Source organism: Scardinius erythrophthalmus (assembly GCF_964197995.2).
Source record: "Scardinius erythrophthalmus genome assembly, chromosome: 2".
NCBI classification, from domain to species: Eukaryota; Metazoa; Chordata; class Actinopteri; order Cypriniformes; family Leuciscidae; genus Scardinius; species Scardinius erythrophthalmus.
The window spans coordinates 64,309,363-64,332,417 of NC_138222.1; the positions used below are offsets into that span (position 1 = coordinate 64,309,363).

Here is a 23,055-nt window from a genome sequence, read left to right on the forward strand (position 1 = left end):
ATCTAGAGATTATTTATTGTGATTACACAAAGTACGAAGCTATATGAATATTTGTGTATTGGTATTATATAAGGTTATTTGAAAACAACAAATGTTGAATATATATATATATATATATATATATATATATATATATATATATATATATATATTCCCTGAACACCCAAACTGATACATTATTGACAAAATTAGAAGTATTCAAAGAACTTGTACATTACATGTGCAATCTGTCTTGACATTACAGAGGAGATTCCTTGGTATCCACTTTGATATCAGTGTAAGTGACGCCTTTGTATCTGCCCTTGGTTCTGTACGCAAACACACTGCCGTTCTTGCAGGTCATCTTCACTGTGCCAGTGTAAGGCAGGTCAAAAGTGGCTTTGCCAATAGTGATGGAAACATCAAGCTTCTTCCATGGTTGCACTTTTACATTTGTAGACAGCTTTTCGGTTCTCTCTTCTGTGTTCTCCTGACCATAAGTGCCTTGAAATCCAATGGTGACACTGAATCCTTTAGTAACTGCAGCAACCTCTGGAACCCCAGCCTTCACTTCCATTTTAAATGTTGCAGATAAACTTGCACTCACAGACCATGAAGATTTCTTATTTATAGTCGTTGAGCTTTCAAGTGTTTGATTTTGTGTGGTGGAGGAGTTGTTCCTGTAACTGTGGGCTTTGATGTCTTCTACTGCCACCTGTGGTATCAGTTGGTGGAGAGTGGGATAGTGGACATCGGTGAGAACTGTTGATTCAATTGCTTTGAGAAACATGAATCCCATGCAGTCAATGTCGGCACCACCTCTTCCTACAACTCCCAAACAATATCCAGAGCCGACATCCATGGGATATTCTTTTTTTAAACCCCAGTCTGTCATCTTTGCAAAAAACTCTCTCCCCAAACTGGTCTTGAATTTGATGGCTCCAAGACGTGTTCCTGCTCCGTTCCCCCACAGGGAAAGTGAGGTGAAACACTCACCAGGTGAGAACGTGTACTCTTGATACGGTCCAGAACCTTCTCCAAAATTTTCAACTCTTCCATCTGAAAGCCAGACCCTGACACCCCTAACCTGCCATCCTCCCACCCAGACTCCGATCTTCTCTAAACTGGCACCGTTGTCCACACCAGTAAATGAGAATGCACCACCTCCGCCTCCACCAATTAGATGCAGATTTATTGTGTCGGACATCTTGGAATTAAATAGATCTGAAAGCAAAATCAGATAAGAATTAACATCAGCTTTAAAAACGCACACACTGTATTAATAAAACAAAACCACATAATTGTACTAGATATGTGTGAAATTACTGTGGGAAAAAATAATTCTCTGAACCCTATAGATGTACACAAACTGAGAAAGTCAAAAAGCGTTTATGTAGCATCATGTCCAGCCCTCCAGCACCCCTGATAATAGGCTTGTTGGACTTGAACCGGCGCTGCACAGACCGATCGGTGAATTTCATCAGAGTACCGCAGGAGCGAATAGAAAGTAGATGGCTCCTTATGCTTTTGGACTGCTCTTGCGGTACTTTGATGTCATAAACCATATGAACGACATAAATGAAGTTTGAATTATGTCCGACACACGACCAAAGAGACGACATTCCGATGAACAAATTGCAAAGAAGAAGGACAAAGGATAAGGAACGCGGGAAGTACCGAATTTACATCGGAAAAACCTTGGAAAGGTGGCGAGAACTCCGCCGGCAGAAGGGCTTCCAATCCGACATTCCAGTTGCTCTGTTTTTGCAGAACAGGTAAATCCATTTTTCTTTCTAAATAGACGTTCATGTTCACCAAACCAACACAAGGATGTCATTAGCTAGAACTATGCAGTCAGCGTTAACTTTGGTGACTACAACACGTTAGCGATCAATCTCTATTGTAAATGATCAAGCAAACTCACAGTATAGGGCGACAATTTGTGTGAATGATTGTTTTAACCCACGGTTTGTTATGAATTTGAATGTTCATTTATAGGCTATTGACAACTTTGACTAAATTTGTTTACGACACCGCTGTTGTTTATGCTCAGTGGGAAACGCGAAGCTAACGCTATCATGCTATTATTGCGTCCTTGTATGGGAGCTATAGTTATAACCTCAGGTGGCGAAATGATTTTAAGATAATGTTTCTCTTTTTCTGCATTCTGTTCTGCAATATATAAAAGCATTTATCTAACGGTGACATTACACATTGAATGAAGTATCAGTAAAACTCAACTTTGTTTGTAGTGACTACTTTGACTTTCCTTTATGCCGGAAGGGAGGGGAGGGGGGGAGGGAGGAGACGGGATGAGGAGGAGGGAGGGTCGAGCTAGCCTCCGTTTTGTTTGACAACAATTCGAACGTCAACAAGAAGTAACGTCTCTCTACGACATCGCTTAGAGCACCTTTTAAAAAAGTTTTGTCAGCATTGTGATTCTCTCTACACATACTCTCTTTAATAGACGTATTCACATTTAAACAAATTTAAACAACGTATTATTCAATTCATTACTTCTATATAATTATATTTTAAGCTGCTCAAGCAAGTGGTAAAATATTTAACCATGTACTTATATAAAATCGTATACATTTTAAATTAAAACTTAAAATTGACAAAAACTGCAGACTCATGCCCTTTCTTTTGCATAATTTAAATCTTTATACAATAAATCTCGCATGTTTTCCACCTCCACGAATGAGACGAGTGTTGTTATGTCACCTTGTTGAGGTAAATTGTAGTTTTCCTTGATTTACTAAAAGTCTTCTAAAAGTAAAAAGATGACTGTGAAAAATTGTAGTATACAATTAAACGCATGTATGGTGAGATTATTATATTTTCATATCAATCTGTGTTCATTTTGACCACGAACCATGTGCTGTCACTTTAATTCAGCGCGTGCAGCACAGCAGAAATAGTCTCGGTGCGGAAACGATCTCTGCACTGCTGTATACGCACCGCACCTGGAACGGAAAAAAAATACGCACCGCATACACACTGCAAACGGAGTATGTGTGAAACTACAATTTACCTCAACAAGGCGACATAATGAACAACACTCGTCTCATTCGTGGAGGTGGAAAAACAAGTTCTTTGTGACATTCAAGATGTATTGTATTAAAATTTAAATGCAAAAGAAAAGGCATGATAGTCGGCTGTTTTGTCAATTTTAAGTTTTAATTTAAAATGTTTGCAATCTTAAAGGTGCATAACGCAAGTCTCTGAGTTTTTGCAGAACTATGCCCCCCTCTGGCGACAAATGAAACTGCAGCACTGCAACTGAACGCGCATGACGTCACGCCCAGTCTCAGATTCCGACCCGAATCCCTCTTATTTATTTTACTGTACAGGATTATAGAGGCAATCACATTGATCAGAGAAGGGCTCATTCAGCCCATCAGGCAATTGTTTAAGCATGTATGGGTTAGAATAACGGGTATTTTTAACTTTAAAAGTTGCATAATGCACCTTTAATATAAGTACATGGTTAAATATTTTTAACTACTTGCTTGAGCAACTTAATACAAGTAGAAGTAGTATGAATAATAGGCCTGCGTTGTTTAAAATTGTGTTTTCGTGCATACGTCCATTAAAGAGTGTATATGTGTACAAAGAGAATCGCAATGCTGACAAAACTTTTTTTAAATAAAAGTTGTATAACTTCTGAATTTCAATTGAAAAAAAGATCCAGATTGATCATTATTTTCGCACATATAAACCCAAACCTTTCCCTAAACCTACCCATAACATTTTAAACCTAACTTAAACATATTTTGACTTTTCATTTTAAAATAACCTGTTGGAAAGCGGCTCCTAGACAACCAATTAAAGTCAATGGGTACATTTTGCGTAAAGAGCATGGCAAATGAAAACATGAACTCGTGATATAGATACGCGGTGGAAGTAAATTGGGTTGGATAATCTCATGCAAAGTATTAGAAACTGTTAGCTAGCTACATCTTAAGTCAAGTGCCCTTGAGTGAAAGTATACTTACATGAATGACTGCAGTCTGAAATTCTTCTCAAGAGCAGCTCGCCTGGTCAAAGCTGGAGAAGTGTGATGTGTTTGGTCAGTCTGCTGCTTAAATACAGCTCTGAAGGGGACAGGCAGTCCTTAAAACACACCCCGAGTGATTGATCAATGATTTCCAGTGTAATCAGCTCCCCCACCTCACAAAGTAGAGTGCCATTTTAAAACCATACATAATGCAGCTTAACACAGTATGATTAGCTCAGAACCAATCACCAGAACAAATCACAATGAAGAAGACTTGAGTGACATTACTCATCTATGATGAAGCAGTCTCTCACTGACCTTGCCCTTGTGAATATAAAGTGCACTTTAGTGTCCTTTTATAAAGTGTACTTATTATACAAATAATACACTCAAAAAAATGATTTTCCAGTTTTGTTCACTTTACCTGAACAATTCATGTTGAATTAATGCCATTTTGGCTATTTTTCATTTCAACATGATTGTATCATGTTAAACTGACTTAAAACTGTCACTCGTTGGTTTAACATGAAGTTTTCATTTTAAAAGTACATGTTTCAATCACTTAGCTCAGTCAAACTGTTGACTGAATTAAAAATATATATATAATAACTTGCATAATGTTTCTAATTTATTTTAAATATTTTTGTTTATTAATTTAAAGCTTGATTATAATTATAGAAGTGCAATTAAATGGTTATTGGTGTTTTTAGGTTTGTTATTTGTCTTAAATTGCTGTTAAATCAGACTGATACAAATAACGTTTAGTAAAAGTCAATCACAGATATAAAATGTGTGTTTTTATAAAGTCAGCCGGACTGAATGTCAAAACAGCCTGAAAACAAACCACTTTCTCATCCTAAAGGAAGCGGAAATTTGCTGTGACGCAATTTGCATATCCTGGCGGCAACATTCATAATATACGTTAATGCTGCGCAGTGCGCATGTCTCAAATAGATCGCCAGCCAGATTCGCCACGCCATTAACTGGAATATAAGCTTAAAACAAACAGGTACGTGTTCATCCATTTCTATCACTGTTATTAGAAACAATATTATCAAACTGTTTTATGATGTCGGTTGATAGCCTAACGTTACTAATATTATTACAGAATGCACGATTGTGCTACGCCTAAATAAGATGGCCGCGCCATAAACTGCATTAAACAGCACACGAACAGGTAACTTAACTGTTGACTTAACTCATCTATCCATTTGCATCAGTGTTATTAGAAATAATTTTAACAACTGTTTTATTATGTAGACTGATAGGGCCTACGAATGAATTTATGACAGAATCCACGAGTTTATGCCTGAAAGAGATCACCGCGCCATTAACAGAATTAAACATCAAACGAAAAGGTAGGCTATGTGTCTAAGTTTGCACATGTTTGTTAGTTTAAACATCTATCTTTGCACTCTGTTCATTTTCATGGCATCGATCAAAGATATTAAAACAATGTTGTGTTGTGTGTTTGATGGTTCAGTGCGTTTTTAAAGCATTAATGACAATTATTATTGGTTACTGAATATTGTTAATAATAATATCAATAATGGGTATTTGCGCCTTTGGTTGCTAGAATGGTATGTATGGCTAATAATTTTTATTTATTCATATTTGTTATTTGTGTCTTTCAGAACCACACACATTTTAAAGTTGTACAAACTAATAGAAATACTGACTGTAACCAGTAACCAGTTTTTATATAAATGGTCTCATTTTACAACTCCCATAGAGAAAACCATGAATTTGACCATTTTTGAATCTGTTCAGCTATCTGTTGATTATAAGCATAAGACAGTCTTTGAAAGTTGTCTTATGAATCATAAAAATAAACTCAAATGTTGCTTAATTGTGTTACATTACCATCATTTTGTGTTTTGCCTTCAAGTGCAAAAATGGCATTGATGTCATTAGAACTACGATCCTGACATGTCTACTATCTCAAAGGAAGAGTCGGCTGATGATTTGAAGACACACAAGGTAGGACTCATGTCAGGACTACATTATATTTACTTAGGAATACTTTATCCTTTTAGCATAAATCATTATGTCATTAGATTAAATGTATGACTTGGATAGTGCACCTAAAAATAAAATGAAAATTGTCATGATTTACTCACCCTCATGTTCCAAAACCATAATTTTGTTCATCTTAAGAAAAATAAATAAATAATATATTTCATACTTTTTGTCATATTTTATCAATTGGAAGGCTTGTATAAAACTGCTTTATTCATATAGATTATCTTATGTAGGCTACTTATCTTTATGTACTTATTGAAGCTAAATATGGATTGTCTATAGACTTTTGATGGATGGTCCATGACATAAAAAAAAAAAAATTTGTTCCAAAGCTGAACAAGATTCTTATGTTTGGTATGATGTGATAGTGAGTAAATGATGACAGAATTTTCATTTTCAAAACTATCCCTTTTAACTATCCCTTTCTACTTTGTAATAAAGAACCGACTGATGCCAAATTACATTTTATTAATGATTTTTTTTTATGCTCTAGAACATTCAACTGATAAACCTCTAACATTTTTTCCCAATAAAATCCTTCTGACAAACTGGAAGACGTGTTGTGAAAAGTACTACAGGGTTTTAAATGGGCACAAACCCTACTGAATAAACACTACTCTGATCCTTCACGCCTTTATTGTAATTTATGAAAATTTAAATGTCTGCCCTCACAAGGGTCGTTTTTATGATATGTGGTGACATACACTAACACTTTCTTTTTTTTCTTTCAATGCATTTAGAAAAAGGAGTTTGACCAGGTGCAGCAGTCACCATCATTGCTGGTGAGGAGGAACGTTGTCTTTAAACTCACTGGATGTTTTGATTGAAGATGAGGTGGTGATGTCTACCAAGTCTTGGTCAGTGCACTGCTGCTGTTTTTTGCACTTATTTATGCCTTTATTTAGAGAACACTAACTTCTCAAAGTTTATAAAGTGCTGTTGAATCTAGAGGAAACATTTTACTTAAAAATGGTCCAGTCTGTTTCAGTTATTTTATTTGTATAATATTATTTTATATTTACACATTTTAAAGGAGAACTCTGGTCCATTTTAACATTGAGCTCATTTTTTTGTAAATTTGGAGTGCTGTCAATACAGAGAACAACGACAAAAATTGGTGTTGCCTACACCGTGTTATCCTCTTTTAAAAATTCGCACCCTGTTGACTTCAATAGGGCAAGTTTTAAACCTGCTTTTAGCCTCTTAAAGGGATAGTTCACTTTGAAATTAAATTTTGGTATGTTTTAGCTTACCTGAAGGGCATCCAAGATGTAGGTGTCTTTTTTTCTGCAGTAGTTTCAATTTTGATATTTTTAGGTCAAACCGTTCTTGTCTGTCAGTCATATAATGCAGGTCTACGGTCACTGTCTCAAAGAGCATGCACAAAGTCCAAATTAAAACAATTCCCCATCGTCCAAATTAAACAATTCCCCATCGTAAGTACACATTGATGGCCTAAGACACGAAACGAGCGGTTTGTGTGAGAAAACGAAAAGTATTTATATCGTTTTTACCTCTTATAACACAACCACGTCCAAGTGATCTGAGGGCGCGAGCGCATTCAGGTGTGTGACGTGTACGCAGACTGGTGCATATATATATATATATATATATATGAAGAGTTCAGATGCAAAAACCTCTAAATGCCATCTGAAATTTCCTCCTAGAATGATAATTTTTATCAAGCTCGTATATTTAAGTTCAGTCACTTAAATGGCAATGAAAATGACCTATTAATTGCCATTTAAGTGAAATTATTGAACTTAAATATACAAGCTTGATAAAAATGATCATTCTAGAAGAAAATTTCAGATGGCATTTAGAGGTTTTTGCATCTGAACTCTTCATATATATATATATATATATACTAGATGTCGCATTAAAGACATTCGTTCCAATGAACTGCCGTAGCCAAGGTGACATCTAGTGTATATATCTATGCACCAGTCTGCGTACACGTCACACAGCAGGATGCGCTCGCGCCCTCAGATCATTTGGACGTGGTTGTGTTATAAGAGGTAAAAACGATATAAATACTGTTCGTTTTCTCACACAAACCGCTCGTTTCGTGTCTTAGGCCGTCAATGTGTACTTATGATGGGGAATTGTTTAATTTGGACGATGGGGAATTGTTTTAATTTGGACCCTGTGCATGCTCTTTGAGACAGTGACCGTAGACCTGCATTATATGACTGACAGACAAGAACGGTTTGACCTAAAAATATCAAAATTGAAACTACTGCGGAAAAGAAGACACCTACATCTGGGATGCCCTTCATGTAAGCTAAAACATACCAAAATATAATTTCAAAGTGAACTATCCCTTTAACATCCTTGATGTGTCATTACAAGTGCACAGGTCATGTGAGTGATTCCTTGAGAGTGAACGCGGGTGAATCTGACTGCAGTAGATGTGAAAGATATGGATAAAAATTATGTTTATTCAGCCAGCGCTCATACCTGTATTTACATCCTGTTTTCTGTCGAAGTCCATAGTAATCGATTGTCGCGCATTGGTTCACGCGCATTGGTTTAGTCCCTATGATCACGCGCGTGAACTCGACAATTGATTACTATGGACTTCGACCGAAAACAGGATGTAAATACAGGTATGAGCGCTGGCTGAATAAACATAATTTTTATCCACATCTTTCACATCTACTGCAGGCAGATTCACTCGTGTTCACGCTGAAGGAATCACTCACATTAGCTGTGCTCTTGTAATGACGCATCAAGGATGTTAAGAGGCTAAAAGCAGGTTTAAGACTTAAGTCAACAGGGTGCAAATTTTAAAAAGAGGATAACACTGTGTAGGCAACACCGATTTTTGTCGTTGTTCTCTGTATTGACAGCACTCCAAATTTACAAAAAAATTTGCTCAATGTTAAAATTGACCGGAGTTCTCCTTTAAGCAAGCATATTTCCTTGTTTGTGCAGTTTTCACTTATTTGGTGAAAAAGTCTGATAATATTGTTTTAATGTTATTTTTTTTACTATAAAGCCGACTGATTTTGTTTTATGCCTGAGAATGTTTTGTGAAGTAAATGTTGTATCTCAATAAATACTAAATAAGAATATCCTCCTGGTCTGTCGTAACTGCTTTGTACCAGTGTTCTTTGATTAAAACATTTAAGCAAGATGAGAAAATAGAGAGAATTGTTAATGTTTAATATTCTATTATGTTGGTATTTTAAACAACTTTCTTATATGTAGGTGTTTATGGGTGAGTTACCATTGTGGTAAAGTGTCGAGCATGTGCTTTGGTGAAGGACCTGCTAAGAATTCAAGTTGCTTTAAAAGCAACTCCAATGGGATTGCTAGTGATGCAATCAGTACCATCTTTAGACTGCCAACATCGTATGTATTAAAAGAAAAGCTATATTTAGGTTGATTGTATGTTATTTTAACTCTGTGTGTCTATTAAATAGACACAAATAAATAACTCTTTGGCTGAACATGATTCAAGCATGGACAGTGGTTCCACATGATGGTACCATGTTATCTCAACCCAAATACTTCATGTTGGATAAACTTAAGCGAAGTGAGTAAACTCAATTAAAATTAGACTCGTCCAAATAACTTGATTTAATCATGTCCAAATAAGTTGATTCAGTCTTGTCCAAATAACCTGATTCAGTCGTGTCCAAATAACTTGATTTAATCATGTCCAAATAAGTTGATTCAGTCTTGTCCAAATAACCTGATTCAGGCGTGTCCAAATAACTTGATTTAATCATGTCCAAATAACCTGATTCAGTCGTGCTCGAATAACTTGAATCAATCACGTGGAACCACTGTCCATGATTAAATCATGTTCAACCAAAGAGTCATTTTTTTGAGTGTATACTTTAAATGTATACACTTATACACGTATACTGTATATCACATATTAAGTTGAAATAAAATGCAATAAGTTGTCATTAAGGGTGATTTTTTTGGGACAACTTAAGTGGGACTTTTATACAACTTTATTTTTACTTTCATAATTGCTTCTAGTGTCTTTAAAATTGATTAACTGAACTAAATGTACTTTAATGTCAGTTAACAATACACTTAAGTGTGAATTAACTGTAATGTTTTCACCGCTTAAGTGCATTTTATTTGTATTTAGTTTCAAATGTATCACAAATTAACTTAATATTAAATGCACTTAGTTAAACTTTTGAATGCTTTTTTAAACAACTTAAATGGCACTTTAATACAAATGTAAGAAGTCATTTCATACTTGCATATAGTGTATTTAAAATATAGTTAAAGTGTACTGTTTAATGAACTGACAAGCAATTCATGTGAACTAAAATATACTTTAATGTCAGTTAACAATACACTTAAATGTGAATTAAGTGTAATGTTTTCGACAAACGTATTGCATATAATATGTTATTGATTTCAAATGTATCACAGATTAAGCTTAAATTAAATGCAATTAGTTGAAATTAAGAGTGATTTTTTGGAACAACTTAAGTGGGACTTTAATACATTTTTATATGAACTTTGAAATATGATAAAAGTGTACTTCCAAATATACTGACAAGCAATTAATGTGAACTAACATACACTTTAATGTAATATACATCATGTACACTATTATATAATTAAATACATTTGTAATTAAAAATAATAATAATAACAAAGTTATTATAAATATCTTAATAACCTAGTTACAATCAACACAAATTCAATTTAAAACCCTCTACATTTACTACAAATTTATTTACAAAACAATCTCTAAAATAAATACATAAAAACCTTTCTGTTGATGCACAAGAAAATGAAAAAGAAAATTCTGTCATCATTAAACTCACCCTCAAGTTGTTTCAAACCTGTATGAATTTATTTCTTCTGCTGAACACAAAGGAAGATATTTTGAAGAATGTCAGTAACCAGACAGTTAACTGGTCCCATTGACTTCCATAGTAGGAAAAAAAAATACTATGCAAGTCAATGGGACCAGTTAACTGTTTGCTTACTGACATTCTGTATACTAATTTTTAATGCTTGTCAACTGACATTCACAAATGTGTTAAAATTGGCAGCAATGGCAACAAACTGCACATTACATTTAAATGCAAAAATCGTTTAGTGCTGACATCAAAGTAGTTCAATATTGTCAGTCTTAATAAATAAATAAATAAATAAATAAATAAATAAAGAAGATTAGTTCTAAAACTATTACGTGTTTAACGGTTTAAATACAGTGACATTGACAATTATATTTTAAATTCAGCGAATGCAAAATCATTTAAAAATACATCAAGTATTAAATAGTCAAATACAATTAAAGAAAGAAAGAAGATTAGTTCTGAACAATGTAATTTATACCATTAGGAAATTAAAGAGAAATTTACAGATGTGCAAGATTGTATTTTACAGTTTACAGTGAAATGTACATTTTTTAGACTCTGAAGAAGAAGAAGTCTCTTACACGCGGGTCTAAAATATCAGTTTACATTTTCAAACATTCTTTTTGCCATTAATTGTAATAATCCAGTGAGATTTGTGTATGCACAAGGAGTCTGACAGCAGCCGGTATGATCTGATCTCACCATCATCGAGTCCGTCTGTGATTACATGAAGAAACAGAAGAAACTGAGACAGACTAAATCCAGAAGAACTGCGGGAACGTCTCCGAGACGCTTGAAGAAACCTTCCTGCAAAGCTACAGTACTGTAAAAAGCACTGGCACTCGTGTTGAAATGCTGTAAAGTGAGAATTGCTTCAAAAATAAAATCACAAATTTAATTTATGTATGATTTAACTTCTTCAAATCAATATATGGTGTAACGACCCTTTGTGTTTAAAACGGCTTTTGTCCAGGTACACTTGTGCATAGTGTACACAGAATATAAAATGGCAAATATTTCATCTTATTTCATTTTAATGAGTTGTCAATACAGTACATAACAAAAACAAGTATGATTTTACCCCAAAATTCAACATATTGACACAAAATATAAATGCAAATCCACCTTTCTCTGCCTAGATCCAGATGTTTCTGTGAATCGCAGCGAGCCATTGCTTCTCTGTTCTGTGGCTTTTGGCAGTCAGTAAAAAAATACCTCAGATTTCTTTTCAAATCTTATGTGTACAGTAAGTTCTTCTTCTGTTATATGCATATCCTCTATGAACGGATAAGACATATTGATAATCAATCCACCTGACAGAACAAGAGCCCAACTACTGACTAACATGACATTAGATTGAGCGATTTGAGCATTTCATTGTCCTACACTGTAAATGATTTATGTTGTTTTCACAGCATTATACTGTTTTTCTCAACAGTTTCTTGCTGTATAACATATGTACAGTATGTTACTGTAGATTTTGTTGCTTTCACAATATTATTGTGTATTTTCAACAGTTATGTACTGTGCACACAGTTGACAGTATTTTACTGTAGAATTTCAATGCATTCTGGGAAATTATTAGTTACTGTAAAGCTAAATACAGCAGTGTAAAGTGACCGCGAAAAACACCACACACAATTCCACAAGTAAAATTGCTAGCTTGTTAACATTATCCTTACATAAAACATTTGCAGGACTGGTTGACCATTAACATCCTTCATTTCTGTCAGTGGGGGGCATGAGAGCGCATTTGAATGAGTTTTTCTGTTGTGTCAACATCAGAGCTGTCGTTTCTGCCGACCTGGAACTTCGTCATATGGTAAGTAATAAATCTTAATATTTGTATGCATGGATTCTAGAAAAGTTAAAGTTTAAAGTTATTTAGAGAATGGCTGACCACGAGTTCGATATTTATTCTCAACATTTTACTATAAGCTGTGTACAATATGACACTCTAGGTTTCAATGTAGTTTGGGACATGTTACTGTAAATTTAAATACAGTAGTACGAAATGACCGCGAAAAATAACCACAAGCTGCCGTTTTATGAATCTTCAGTTCCCTGAGTAACTTTGAGAGCGCAGGCCTTTGCATCCCGTCGCTGTGTCTGTCGGCGAAGTGTTCGCCATAAATATCTGGTTAGTGATGAATATTTATATGTTTTTATGCAAACTAAGTAGTGGCAGGTTAACGTTAGTTTAGAGGAACTGCCCGCGGCTTCTGACTTAACGTTACAGGCATTAAAGAAGATAAGCGGATTTCCTTTATGTTGATAGCTAGCATACTTGATTAATAAATGTGATTTTATAAACATAGATTGCATATGTAGCCTCTTATAAGGTCAGAATGATATAATAATTTTGTTATTTACCATTTTAAGTCGGTGGAAGCGCCTGCGCGTTTATGATTTTACATATCATACGGTTGGGAATTGAAAATCGTTCAATGTATCCTGAAATTGGATACCCAAGGTTAGGATTCGGATTATAAAATTACATTTTCGATTCCTCTTATTGATATATTCACGCTTATTTTCGTCTAAATCAGAATTTTCTTTTACACGTCTGTGAGGACCTGCTGACCTGGCGATCTGCCAGTACCTTGTGCAGTTACCTCAGTCTATGTTTATTCCATAGACAGTATGGTTCATTCATACACTTTTGTTACAAATTGATTTCTTTTAGAAACACAAATAGCTTTTTATTTTGCACAAGTGATGGTTTAGAGCTTATATCCCCTATTGTGATGTGACTTATTACAGATTATGCTACATATTGTGATCACTCTTGATTCAGTTGGAAAATATATATTTTTTTGTATTTACAGGTTTCTTGTCAGGATAAATCCTGAAAATTCGAAATGAACATCACAGTTCCAGGTGAGCAGAAAGAGTGGGAAGGTTGTTCGGAGGAAGACCATGGCCTTGAATCCACACGTTGCATCCTACATCAGGGACATTGCAGAATATGATTGGCAAAATTATTAAGGTAAGAGTAATATTAGGGATGTGCAGTGGAGCCCATATCTGTAGAAATGATTTGTGTCTGAATCTGTATTTAGAAAAATCCAGAAAGGGTGGAAATGACTTAAACCATACATTTTTCAAATTAATAGTCTGTTTTAAAATGTAATTATGTTCCCTTCACAGTTTCCATTTAACAAATATGCCTTGTATAAGTCAAAGAATTCGTATTCTTATATTATAATTGTAAAATCTCTTTAAATAAGTTTTAATTAAAACATGAAATGGTAAAAAATAGGGTTGAGTGATATGATCAAAATCATCTTGATAAAATGTTTCATATCAGTTAGTATTGATAATTATTACATTAATATCAAATATTTATTTAAGTTTTAAATGTTCTCAAACATAAATTAAATAATGAAGACAACAGGTAAAGTAAAAATATAATGAAATATAATAGGGGTGGGAATCTTTTTGATTCAACGATTCGATTCAAATCGATTCTTTGGGTCACGATTTGATTCAAAAGCGGTACTTTTGAAATTGGGAATTCTCCTTTGAATCAAATTTCAATTTGATATATGCATTAAATAGATTTAAAATCTATGATCAAATCTAAAATCAAATCTATGCATATATCTAAATGAAATTTAATTCAAAATCGAGAATCGAACAGAAGACAAATGATCAGCAGCTACTGTTAGTCCTTATCGAGTGGGAGTTATTTAGTTTAAATTATACACACCTCTTATCTGCGTTAATTTAATCTAACCCGCTGCCACTCAGCGTTCACAGTCACCTCTCACGGCGTGAGCTCACGCACGTCTTGTTCATCATTAAAATTAGTAAGCATTAAGTCGACAGACATATCTATGAAAGGAACTGACTATCGTAAGCATCGTAAGCCTAAATTGATCGTAGAGACCATTGGTGGTAATTGTCTATAATCAATTTAAGGTTACAATGCTTTGGGGAAACGCAGCCCTGCTCAGTGGCCGATTGTTTGGAGTCAGAAATATAGAATATGGGCCATTGCCTTCTCAATATTTATTACTTCAGCTTCTGATACAAGACATGTTCATTCTCTTTTATAGGCGGGTATTTGTTCGTTACCACAGAAAACCGCTTGCGTATCCATGTTGAACGTGGTTCTTCAATGTAAAAACTGAAGTAGCCTACCTAAGCTATTTTCTGTGAATGTGCGAGACTTCCGGTTCATTAGCCGCTATATGGAAATAATGAGATGAATAACAAAATGCTGTAAATGATAAAAATATTTGTTTAATTAATTGAAAGAAGGCCATTAATTGTTGTTTACAATTATGACAAATTCAATACATCAAAATATCAAGAAGCATAACAAGCTTTTTTGTACTGCTAGAAATAACTGCAAGCGGATGACACCGGAAGCCAGACACATTTCATTTATAAATGGCTGTGCCCACTCTTACGTGAAAAATAATGTGGATACCATAGGCAAAACAAATTCTTCTAAAAAAGTGTTGATAATGTGAGTTAGTTTTTTTTATTATTATTAGTTGTATGTTTTGCCTCTGATTGATTTGTGCTTATCATTCCTTGCAGGGTTATCAGAAGTGCTGTCTCTCTTCTTCCACTTGACACCATCACTACCCTCCTCACCTGGCCTTCATCCTCACATGTCTTGCTTTCTTTCTAAGTTTCTTTTTTACCTGTTCAGGATCATTTTTGCATGAATTGAAATACATGAATTCTTCACTGATCTTAATTATTAAATATATATTGTTCATTAGTCTTCTTTTAAAACAGATTTTTATTGTTGTATTATATTACATTATTATTACTAATGTATTGTTTAAAAATACACAATAAACCTTGTTGTGCAGTTAAATCTTCAATTGTTATTTTTTTCTATTTCCCATTAACAGTTAAAATAATATTCCTACAGATTTTCTACATATTCTACAGGTAACACAGTAGCACTATAAAAGTAAATAAAATAACATTTCATAACTGTATAATACTATACAGTATTATTAAAAATCAACAGTGTAATACTGTGCTTTAATGTGGTAAAAATTACAGTAAAATAATGTATTTAATTTTACAGTATGCTTAACAGTACTGTATTTAGTGTTACAGTAATTTTACTGTTGAATGAAATACAGCAACTACTGGATAATTGTTGCCAGTAAGTTACTGTTAATTTGACAATAAATTTTTTACAGTGTACAGTGTAAATTATTTCTCCGTCAGTGTTTTTCTTTTGTTTCCAACCACAAACCAATTTCATTGCAATTTCAGAAATCGGTTCTAACTCTGTTTTTTTTTAATCAACACTTGAATGTTGATAAGTTTAATTTAAAAAAAGGTGATCAAAGGTGATGAATTGAGTCCATCAACACACTCAAAGCTTCACAGTCCTTTGTTTTAATCAACGCTCTTAATCCCATCTTGATGAAGTCTTTGAAAAGAACGTTATTTTCTCAGATTTTTTTTTTCAAAATGTTTGAAATGTTGATGTTTTTTTCAAAACTTACACTCTCACTATCTTCAATCTTTCGGACAAACTTGATGATGATACATAATTGTGTTATTTCTTTTAATTCCAAAGAAGTGGTTTCATTTATATCATTAATATACTATACATACTCTGTAAGTGTTAGAAGCACTTTAGGAATGTCACTACCAAACTCATTTGTTCTGCTATTGAGACATTTTTTTTGGATGTTATTCCATAAAATTTAGTTGTTATATGTGTTCAACTGTTCTGACCAGTGATTGCTAACCATGTGCTGATTAGCATCTTCGAGCTAGGCTCAAAAGTATCTAAAATTGTCACTACCAAAACAGTCACAACCGAAACGTTTTCTTGAAGTTTCGGTTGTGACATTGTTTTGGTAGTGACAAAAGGGAACACATAATCCTTTATTTGGAGGAATAAACTACATTTTAGTACAGTTATGCAAATAATTACTACTGTAGTATGTTTTAGTAATGTTTTAGTATGCAATATTCTGTTAAAATTCTGTAATGTGATGAGGTTACAATTACTTAAGGTTGCAGTCCATGATACTAGCTTAGGTGTAAGGTTGTTGTCAGTAATGTTAATTTCTATGATTAACTTGACAGGGAGAATGACATAAAACACCAACATGCCTAAAAAAAAAATAGAAAAACTACAACAGAGAGACAGAGAGAATACAAACAAAGGTTGAGGGAAGACCCAGTGAAGTACGAGGAATACTTAAGGAAAGAAAATGAAAGAAATAAGAAACGAAGGGAAGAAGGAAAGTTGAAGAGTATCAGTGAATTATCTGACAGAAAAGCATGGAGGAAAAGACAGAAAAGACACAGGATGATGGTGAAAATACAAAAAGAGATGGAGACATTTTGCAGGGCTTCCGCACCACCTAGCACTTCCAGTGAGGGTGATCAGACACCAGTACACACACACACACACACACACACACACACACACACACACACACACACACACACACACACACACACACACACACACACACACACACACACACACACACACACACACACACACACACACACACACACACAGAGTTCAGTGGTTCTGGAGATTTATCTGAATGAGGAAAATTATTCTGAAATTAATGTTTTATGTAAACACACACACACACACACACAGACAGAGAGAGAGAGAGAGAGTTCAGTGGTTCTGGAGATTTATCTGAATGACTCATAAACAAAATGTTGAAAATGTGAAAATAAAACAAAGTGGTTCTGAGTCTACATTGTAAGTTGTTGTTTTTTTGGGAAGAAAAATCTAGGAGCATACCTCTTCTCACTTGCACCTCAAGACCCAAAATATAGAATAGCTCTAGGTGTTCTTATAAGATATTTACTGTCAGATGTGTGTCTGCTATATGTACTGACTGCATATGTGCATCATAGTTATTTATATTAACATAAAATGTGGACAGTCTGATTCAGCCATGGCAAACTAATTATTGTGGTCACTACCAAAACATTACTGTCACTACCAAAAATGTGCAGTCACTACCATAACATGGGATGTTTTGTCAAAAATAAAGTATATTGAATTATCAACTAAGATGTTATGATAGTGTTTGGTTCAGTGCATATTCAAACCAATGAATCCTTAACTTTGAAATCAGTACGATAAACTTTATGCCTTCTACAAAGAAAGATTGTGTTCAAAATACAACAAATCTCATAAATCACACTTAAAATATTATTAAAATTATAATCTTTATTGATTTAACTAGTAAAAATATTTTTTAAAAATAGAAAAAATATATATTTATAAGGTAGATGTAAACAAAATCTTAATAGGTCATTATAAGCCTTCTTAATAAATTATGTATTATTTTGTTTCGGTAGTGACAAATTTGGGGAGAAGGAAAATATTCCAGCATTTTCTGAAAATACAATATGAGAATTAACTGCACAATTACTAGAAAAGCGTACCTTGGATATTATACAATTTGCATACATGCAAAATTTGTGGGAAAAAACAAAAAAAATTTCAAGATGTTTCCAACTTTGCACCAATTCTGTAGAATGGCCCATATATAATTATTATTTATACATATATACAGTATAATATATATATATATATATATATATATATATATATATATATATATATATATATATATATATATATATATATATATAGGCTATGTATAGACTATATATAGGCCTATAAGCAGATCTTTTTTTACAATGAAAAATGTGCAATGATAAACTTACAAGTGTCTTTGATTTAGGAAATTATTGAAGGCCTGCTTTAAAGATTACAAAATAAAATAAAAACGTGCAATGAAAAACAGGAATAGTTTTAATTTGTCATGTCATTGAATCAACAGTAAGAGAGAATAATAAACCAGAACTTTAACTTCTATGAGTAAAACTGACGCTTCATCTTTTGTGTGATGTACAATAAACTTTATTAAACTCATCAGTATATTTTTGATCATCATTCGGACCTGGTCCGAAACAGCAGACTTGTAGGCTAGGTACATACAAGCAGATGACAAATACTTTATAACCGTAATTAAATTAAACTATACCTGTTCCATCTCCATACAGCACTCGCACTCTGACTCTGTAGGCATTATTGTCCGACTCCGGGTCGAAATGAACACCGTTACTGAGAGTTTCTGATATTATCATCAGTCCTGAGAGACTGAGTGCGAGCTCATGAAGCTCCGCCCACTGTGCCGCGCAGCAGCAGCTCATTTGCATTTAAAGGGCACACACTAAAACAGCGCGTTTTTCTGAGCCCCCAAAAATGACAATTTAAACATACTGTAAAAAATTATCTGTTTTTGAGCTAAACCTTCACATACACACTCTGGGGACATCAGAGACTTGTTTTACATCTTGTTAAAAGGAGCATAATAGGTCCCCTTTAAAATGTGCCTTTAATATTTAATTAGAGAAAAATAAATGTAACAGTCTAAATATTAAATATTTAAGGAATCAATCCCTTCAGTCGTGAAAGAGATCTGTCATAATTTACCATAAATAAACAAGTGTGACGCCTCTATTCAGATGGGTTGTCATTGGCCGTGACTTTATCGCTGAACTCGCTGTGATTGGACTATCCTTTAATCCATATAAAAATGTGCTTCATGTTACAAAGTATTTACGTTAGTAATACACTAAGTTAACTATAAAGTGTCACTATATTGTGAGATATTACTCCTTGACTGAGATCCCAACCATAAGCATTTCTGCACATTCAAATGAAATACAGCATCATAGAGCAACAGAGATTACTTTACTTTACTTAACTAAGTTACTTTAAGGGTCAAATCAAATAGAAATAGCACATTAATTAAATGACGTTAAATCATTTAGTTGTAACTTGTAACTTACAAGTTACAACTAAATGATTCAACCACATTTAGTCACTTTTCAAGTCTGGTATAAAGACTGTTGCTCATGTGGCTGAAATGTTCGCCCAATAGAGAAAAATAATGAAAATAAGAAAATAAGTAGAGGGAACACTGCTTACAACAGAAGGTTTATTTAATAAATTGTATTTTTTTTAATTAAATGTAATTTTAAACACATTATTACAGAATCAGTATCTAGAGATTATTTATTGTGATTACACAAAGTATGAAGCTATATGAATATTTGTGTATTGGTATTATATAAGGTTATTTGAAAACAACAAATGTTGAATATATATATATATATATATATATATATATATATATATATATATATATATATATATATATATATATATATATATATATATATATATATATATATATATTTCCCCTGAACACCCAAACACCGGCCCAAAAAATACAATGAGGCCTGAATGTAAAGCAACTGATACATGATTGACAAAAATAGAAGTATTCAAAGAACTTGTGCATTGCATGTGCAATCTGTCTTGACATTACAGAGGAGATTCCTTGGTATCCACTTTGATATCAGTGTAAGTGACGCCTTTGTATCTGCCCTTGGTTCTGTACGCAAACACACTGCCGTTCTTGCAGGTCATCTTCACTGTGCCAGTGTAAGGCAGGTCAAAAGTGGCTCTGCCAATAGTGATGGAAACATCAAGCTTCTTCCATGGTTGCACATCTACATTTGTAATCAGCTTTTCGGTTCTCTTTTCTGTGTTCTCCTGACCATAAGTGCCTTGAAATCCAATGGTGACACTGTATCCTTTAGTAACTTCAGCAACCTCTGGAACCCCAGCCTTCACTTCCATTTTAAATGTTGCAGATAAACTTGCACTCACAGACCATGAAGATTTCTTATTTATAGTCGTTGAGCTTTCAAGTGTTTGATTTTGTGTGGTGGAGGAGTTGTTCCTGTAACTGTGGGCTTTGATGTCTTCTACTTTCACCTTTGGTATCAGTTGGTGGATAGTGGGATAGTGGACATCGGTGAGAACTGTTGATTCAATTGCTTTGAGAAACATGAATCCCATGCAGTCAATGTCGGCACCACCTCTTCCTACAACTCCCAAACAATATCCAGACCCGACATCCATGGGATATTCTTTTTTTAAACCCCAGTCTGTCATCTTTGCAAAAAACTCTCCCCCCAAACTGGTCTTGAATTTGATGGCTCCAAGACGTGTTCCTGCTCCGTTCCCCCACAGGGAAAGTGAGGTGAAACACTCACCAGGTGAGAACGTGTACTCTTGATACGGTCCAGAACCTTCTCCAAAATTTTCAACTCTTCCATCTGAAAGCCAGACCCTGACACCCCTAACCTGCCATCCTCCCACCCAGACTCCGATCTTCTCTAAACTGGCACCGTTGTCCACACCAGTAAATGAGAATGCACCACCTCCGCCTCCACCAATTAGATGCAGATTTATTGTGTCGGACATCTTGGAATTAAATAGATCTGAAAGCAAAATCAGATAAGAATTAACATCAGCTTTAAAAACGCACACACTGTATTAATAAAACAAAACCACATAATTGTACTAGATATGTGTGAAATTACTGTGGGAAAAAATAATTCTCTGAACCCTATAGATGTACACAAACTGAGAAAGTCAAAAAGCGTTTATGTAGCATCATGTCCAGCCCTCCAGCACCCCTGATAATAGGCTTGTTGGACTTGAACCGGCGCTGCACAGACCGATCGGTGAATTTCATCAGAGTACCGCAGGAGCGAATAGAAAGTAGATGGCTCCTTATGCTTTTGGACTGCTCTTGCGGTACTTTGATGTCATAAACCATATGAACGACATAAATGAAGTTTGAATTATGTCCGACACACGACCAAAGAGACGACATTCCGATGAACAAATTGCAAAGAAGAAGGACAAAGGATAAGGAACGCGGGAAGTACCGAATTTACATCGGAAAAACCTTGGAAAGGTGGCGAGAACTCCGCCGGCAGAAGGGCTTCCAATCCGACATTCCAGTTGCTCTGTTTTTGCAGAACAGGTAAATCCATTTTTCTTTCTAAATAAACGTTCATGTTCACCAAACCAACACAAGGATGTCATTAGCTAGAACTATGCAGTCAGCGTTAACTTTGGTGACTACAACACGTTAGCGATCAATCTCTATTGTAAATGATCAAGCAAACTCACAGTATAGGGCGACAATTTGTGTGAATGATTGTTTTAACCCACGGTTTGTTATGAATTTGAATGTTCATTTATAGGCTATTGACAACTTTGACTAAATTTGTTTACGACACCGCTGTTGTTTATGCTCAGTGGGAAACGCGAAGCTAACGCTATCATGCTATTATTGCGTCCTTGTATGGGAGCTATAGTTATAACCTCAGGTGGCGAAATGATTTTAAGATAATGTTTCTCTTTTTCTGCATTCTGTTCTGCAATATATAAAAGCATTTATCTAACGGTGACATTACACATTGAATGAAGTATCAGTAAAACTCAACTTTGTTTGTAGTGACTACTTTGACTTTCCTTTATGCCGGAAGGGAGGGGAGGGGAGGAGGGAGGAGACGGGATGAGGAGGAGGGAGGGTCGAGCAAGCCTCCGTTTTGTTTGACAACAATTCGAACGTCAACAAGTAGTAACGTCTCTCTACGACATCGCTTAGAGCACCTTTTAAAAAAGTTTTGTCAGCATTGTGATTCTCTGTAGCCTACACTGTAAAAAATATTTTCATGATTTGTTATCACAACTTTTAATCTTTTGTCAAATCAACTTAGATAATTAATGTGGTTCAGATAACATATATTTTGAAGTTCTATTTATTAAACCATAATCTTTTGTCAAATCAACTTAGATAATGTTGTTCAGATAACATATATTTTGAGGTTTTTTTATTAAACCAATCTCTTTGTTGCATTAACTCAATTTTTTAATTTCAGTGAACTCAAAATTTTAAGGCAACCAGGTAACTTACATTTTTAAGTTAAACCTTCATTCATTGAAATTAAAAAAATGAGTTAATGCAACAAAGAGATTGTTTTAATAAATAGAAACTCAAAATATATGTTATCTGAACAACATTATCTAAGTTGATTTGACAAAAGATTATGGTTTAATAAATAGAACTTCAAAATATATGTTATCTGAACCACATTAATTATCTAAGTTGATTTGACAAAAGATTAAAAGTTAAGATAACAAATCATGAAAATATTTTTTTACAGTGTACACATACACTCTTTAATAGACGTATTCACATTTAAACACAATTTAAACAACGTATTATTCAATTCATTACTTCTATATAATTATATTTAAGTTGCTCAAGCAAGTGGTAAAATATTTAACCATGTACTTATATA

General features: G+C 34.2%; 2 protein-coding genes across 2 annotated transcripts; both read right to left on the reverse strand.

Annotated features, from left to right (window-relative positions):
- Positions 1-238: 238 nt before the first annotated feature.
- On the reverse strand, positions 239-1,186 carry LOC308705784 (aerolysin-like protein; the record flags this gene model as incomplete). The annotated part of the gene is made up of 1 exon (XM_081390980.1): positions 239-1,186. One exon carries the CDS (start codon positions 1,184-1,186, stop codon positions 239-241), a length of 948 nt encoding a protein of 315 aa, XP_081247106.1.
- A 19,026-nt stretch (positions 1,187-20,212) lies between these two features.
- LOC308705793 (aerolysin-like protein) lies at positions 20,213-21,160 on the reverse strand (the record flags this gene model as incomplete). Its single annotated transcript, XM_081390994.1, has 1 exon — positions 20,213-21,160. One exon carries the CDS (start codon positions 21,158-21,160, stop codon positions 20,213-20,215), a length of 948 nt encoding a protein of 315 aa, XP_081247120.1.
- Positions 21,161-23,055: the final 1,895 nt, after the last annotated feature.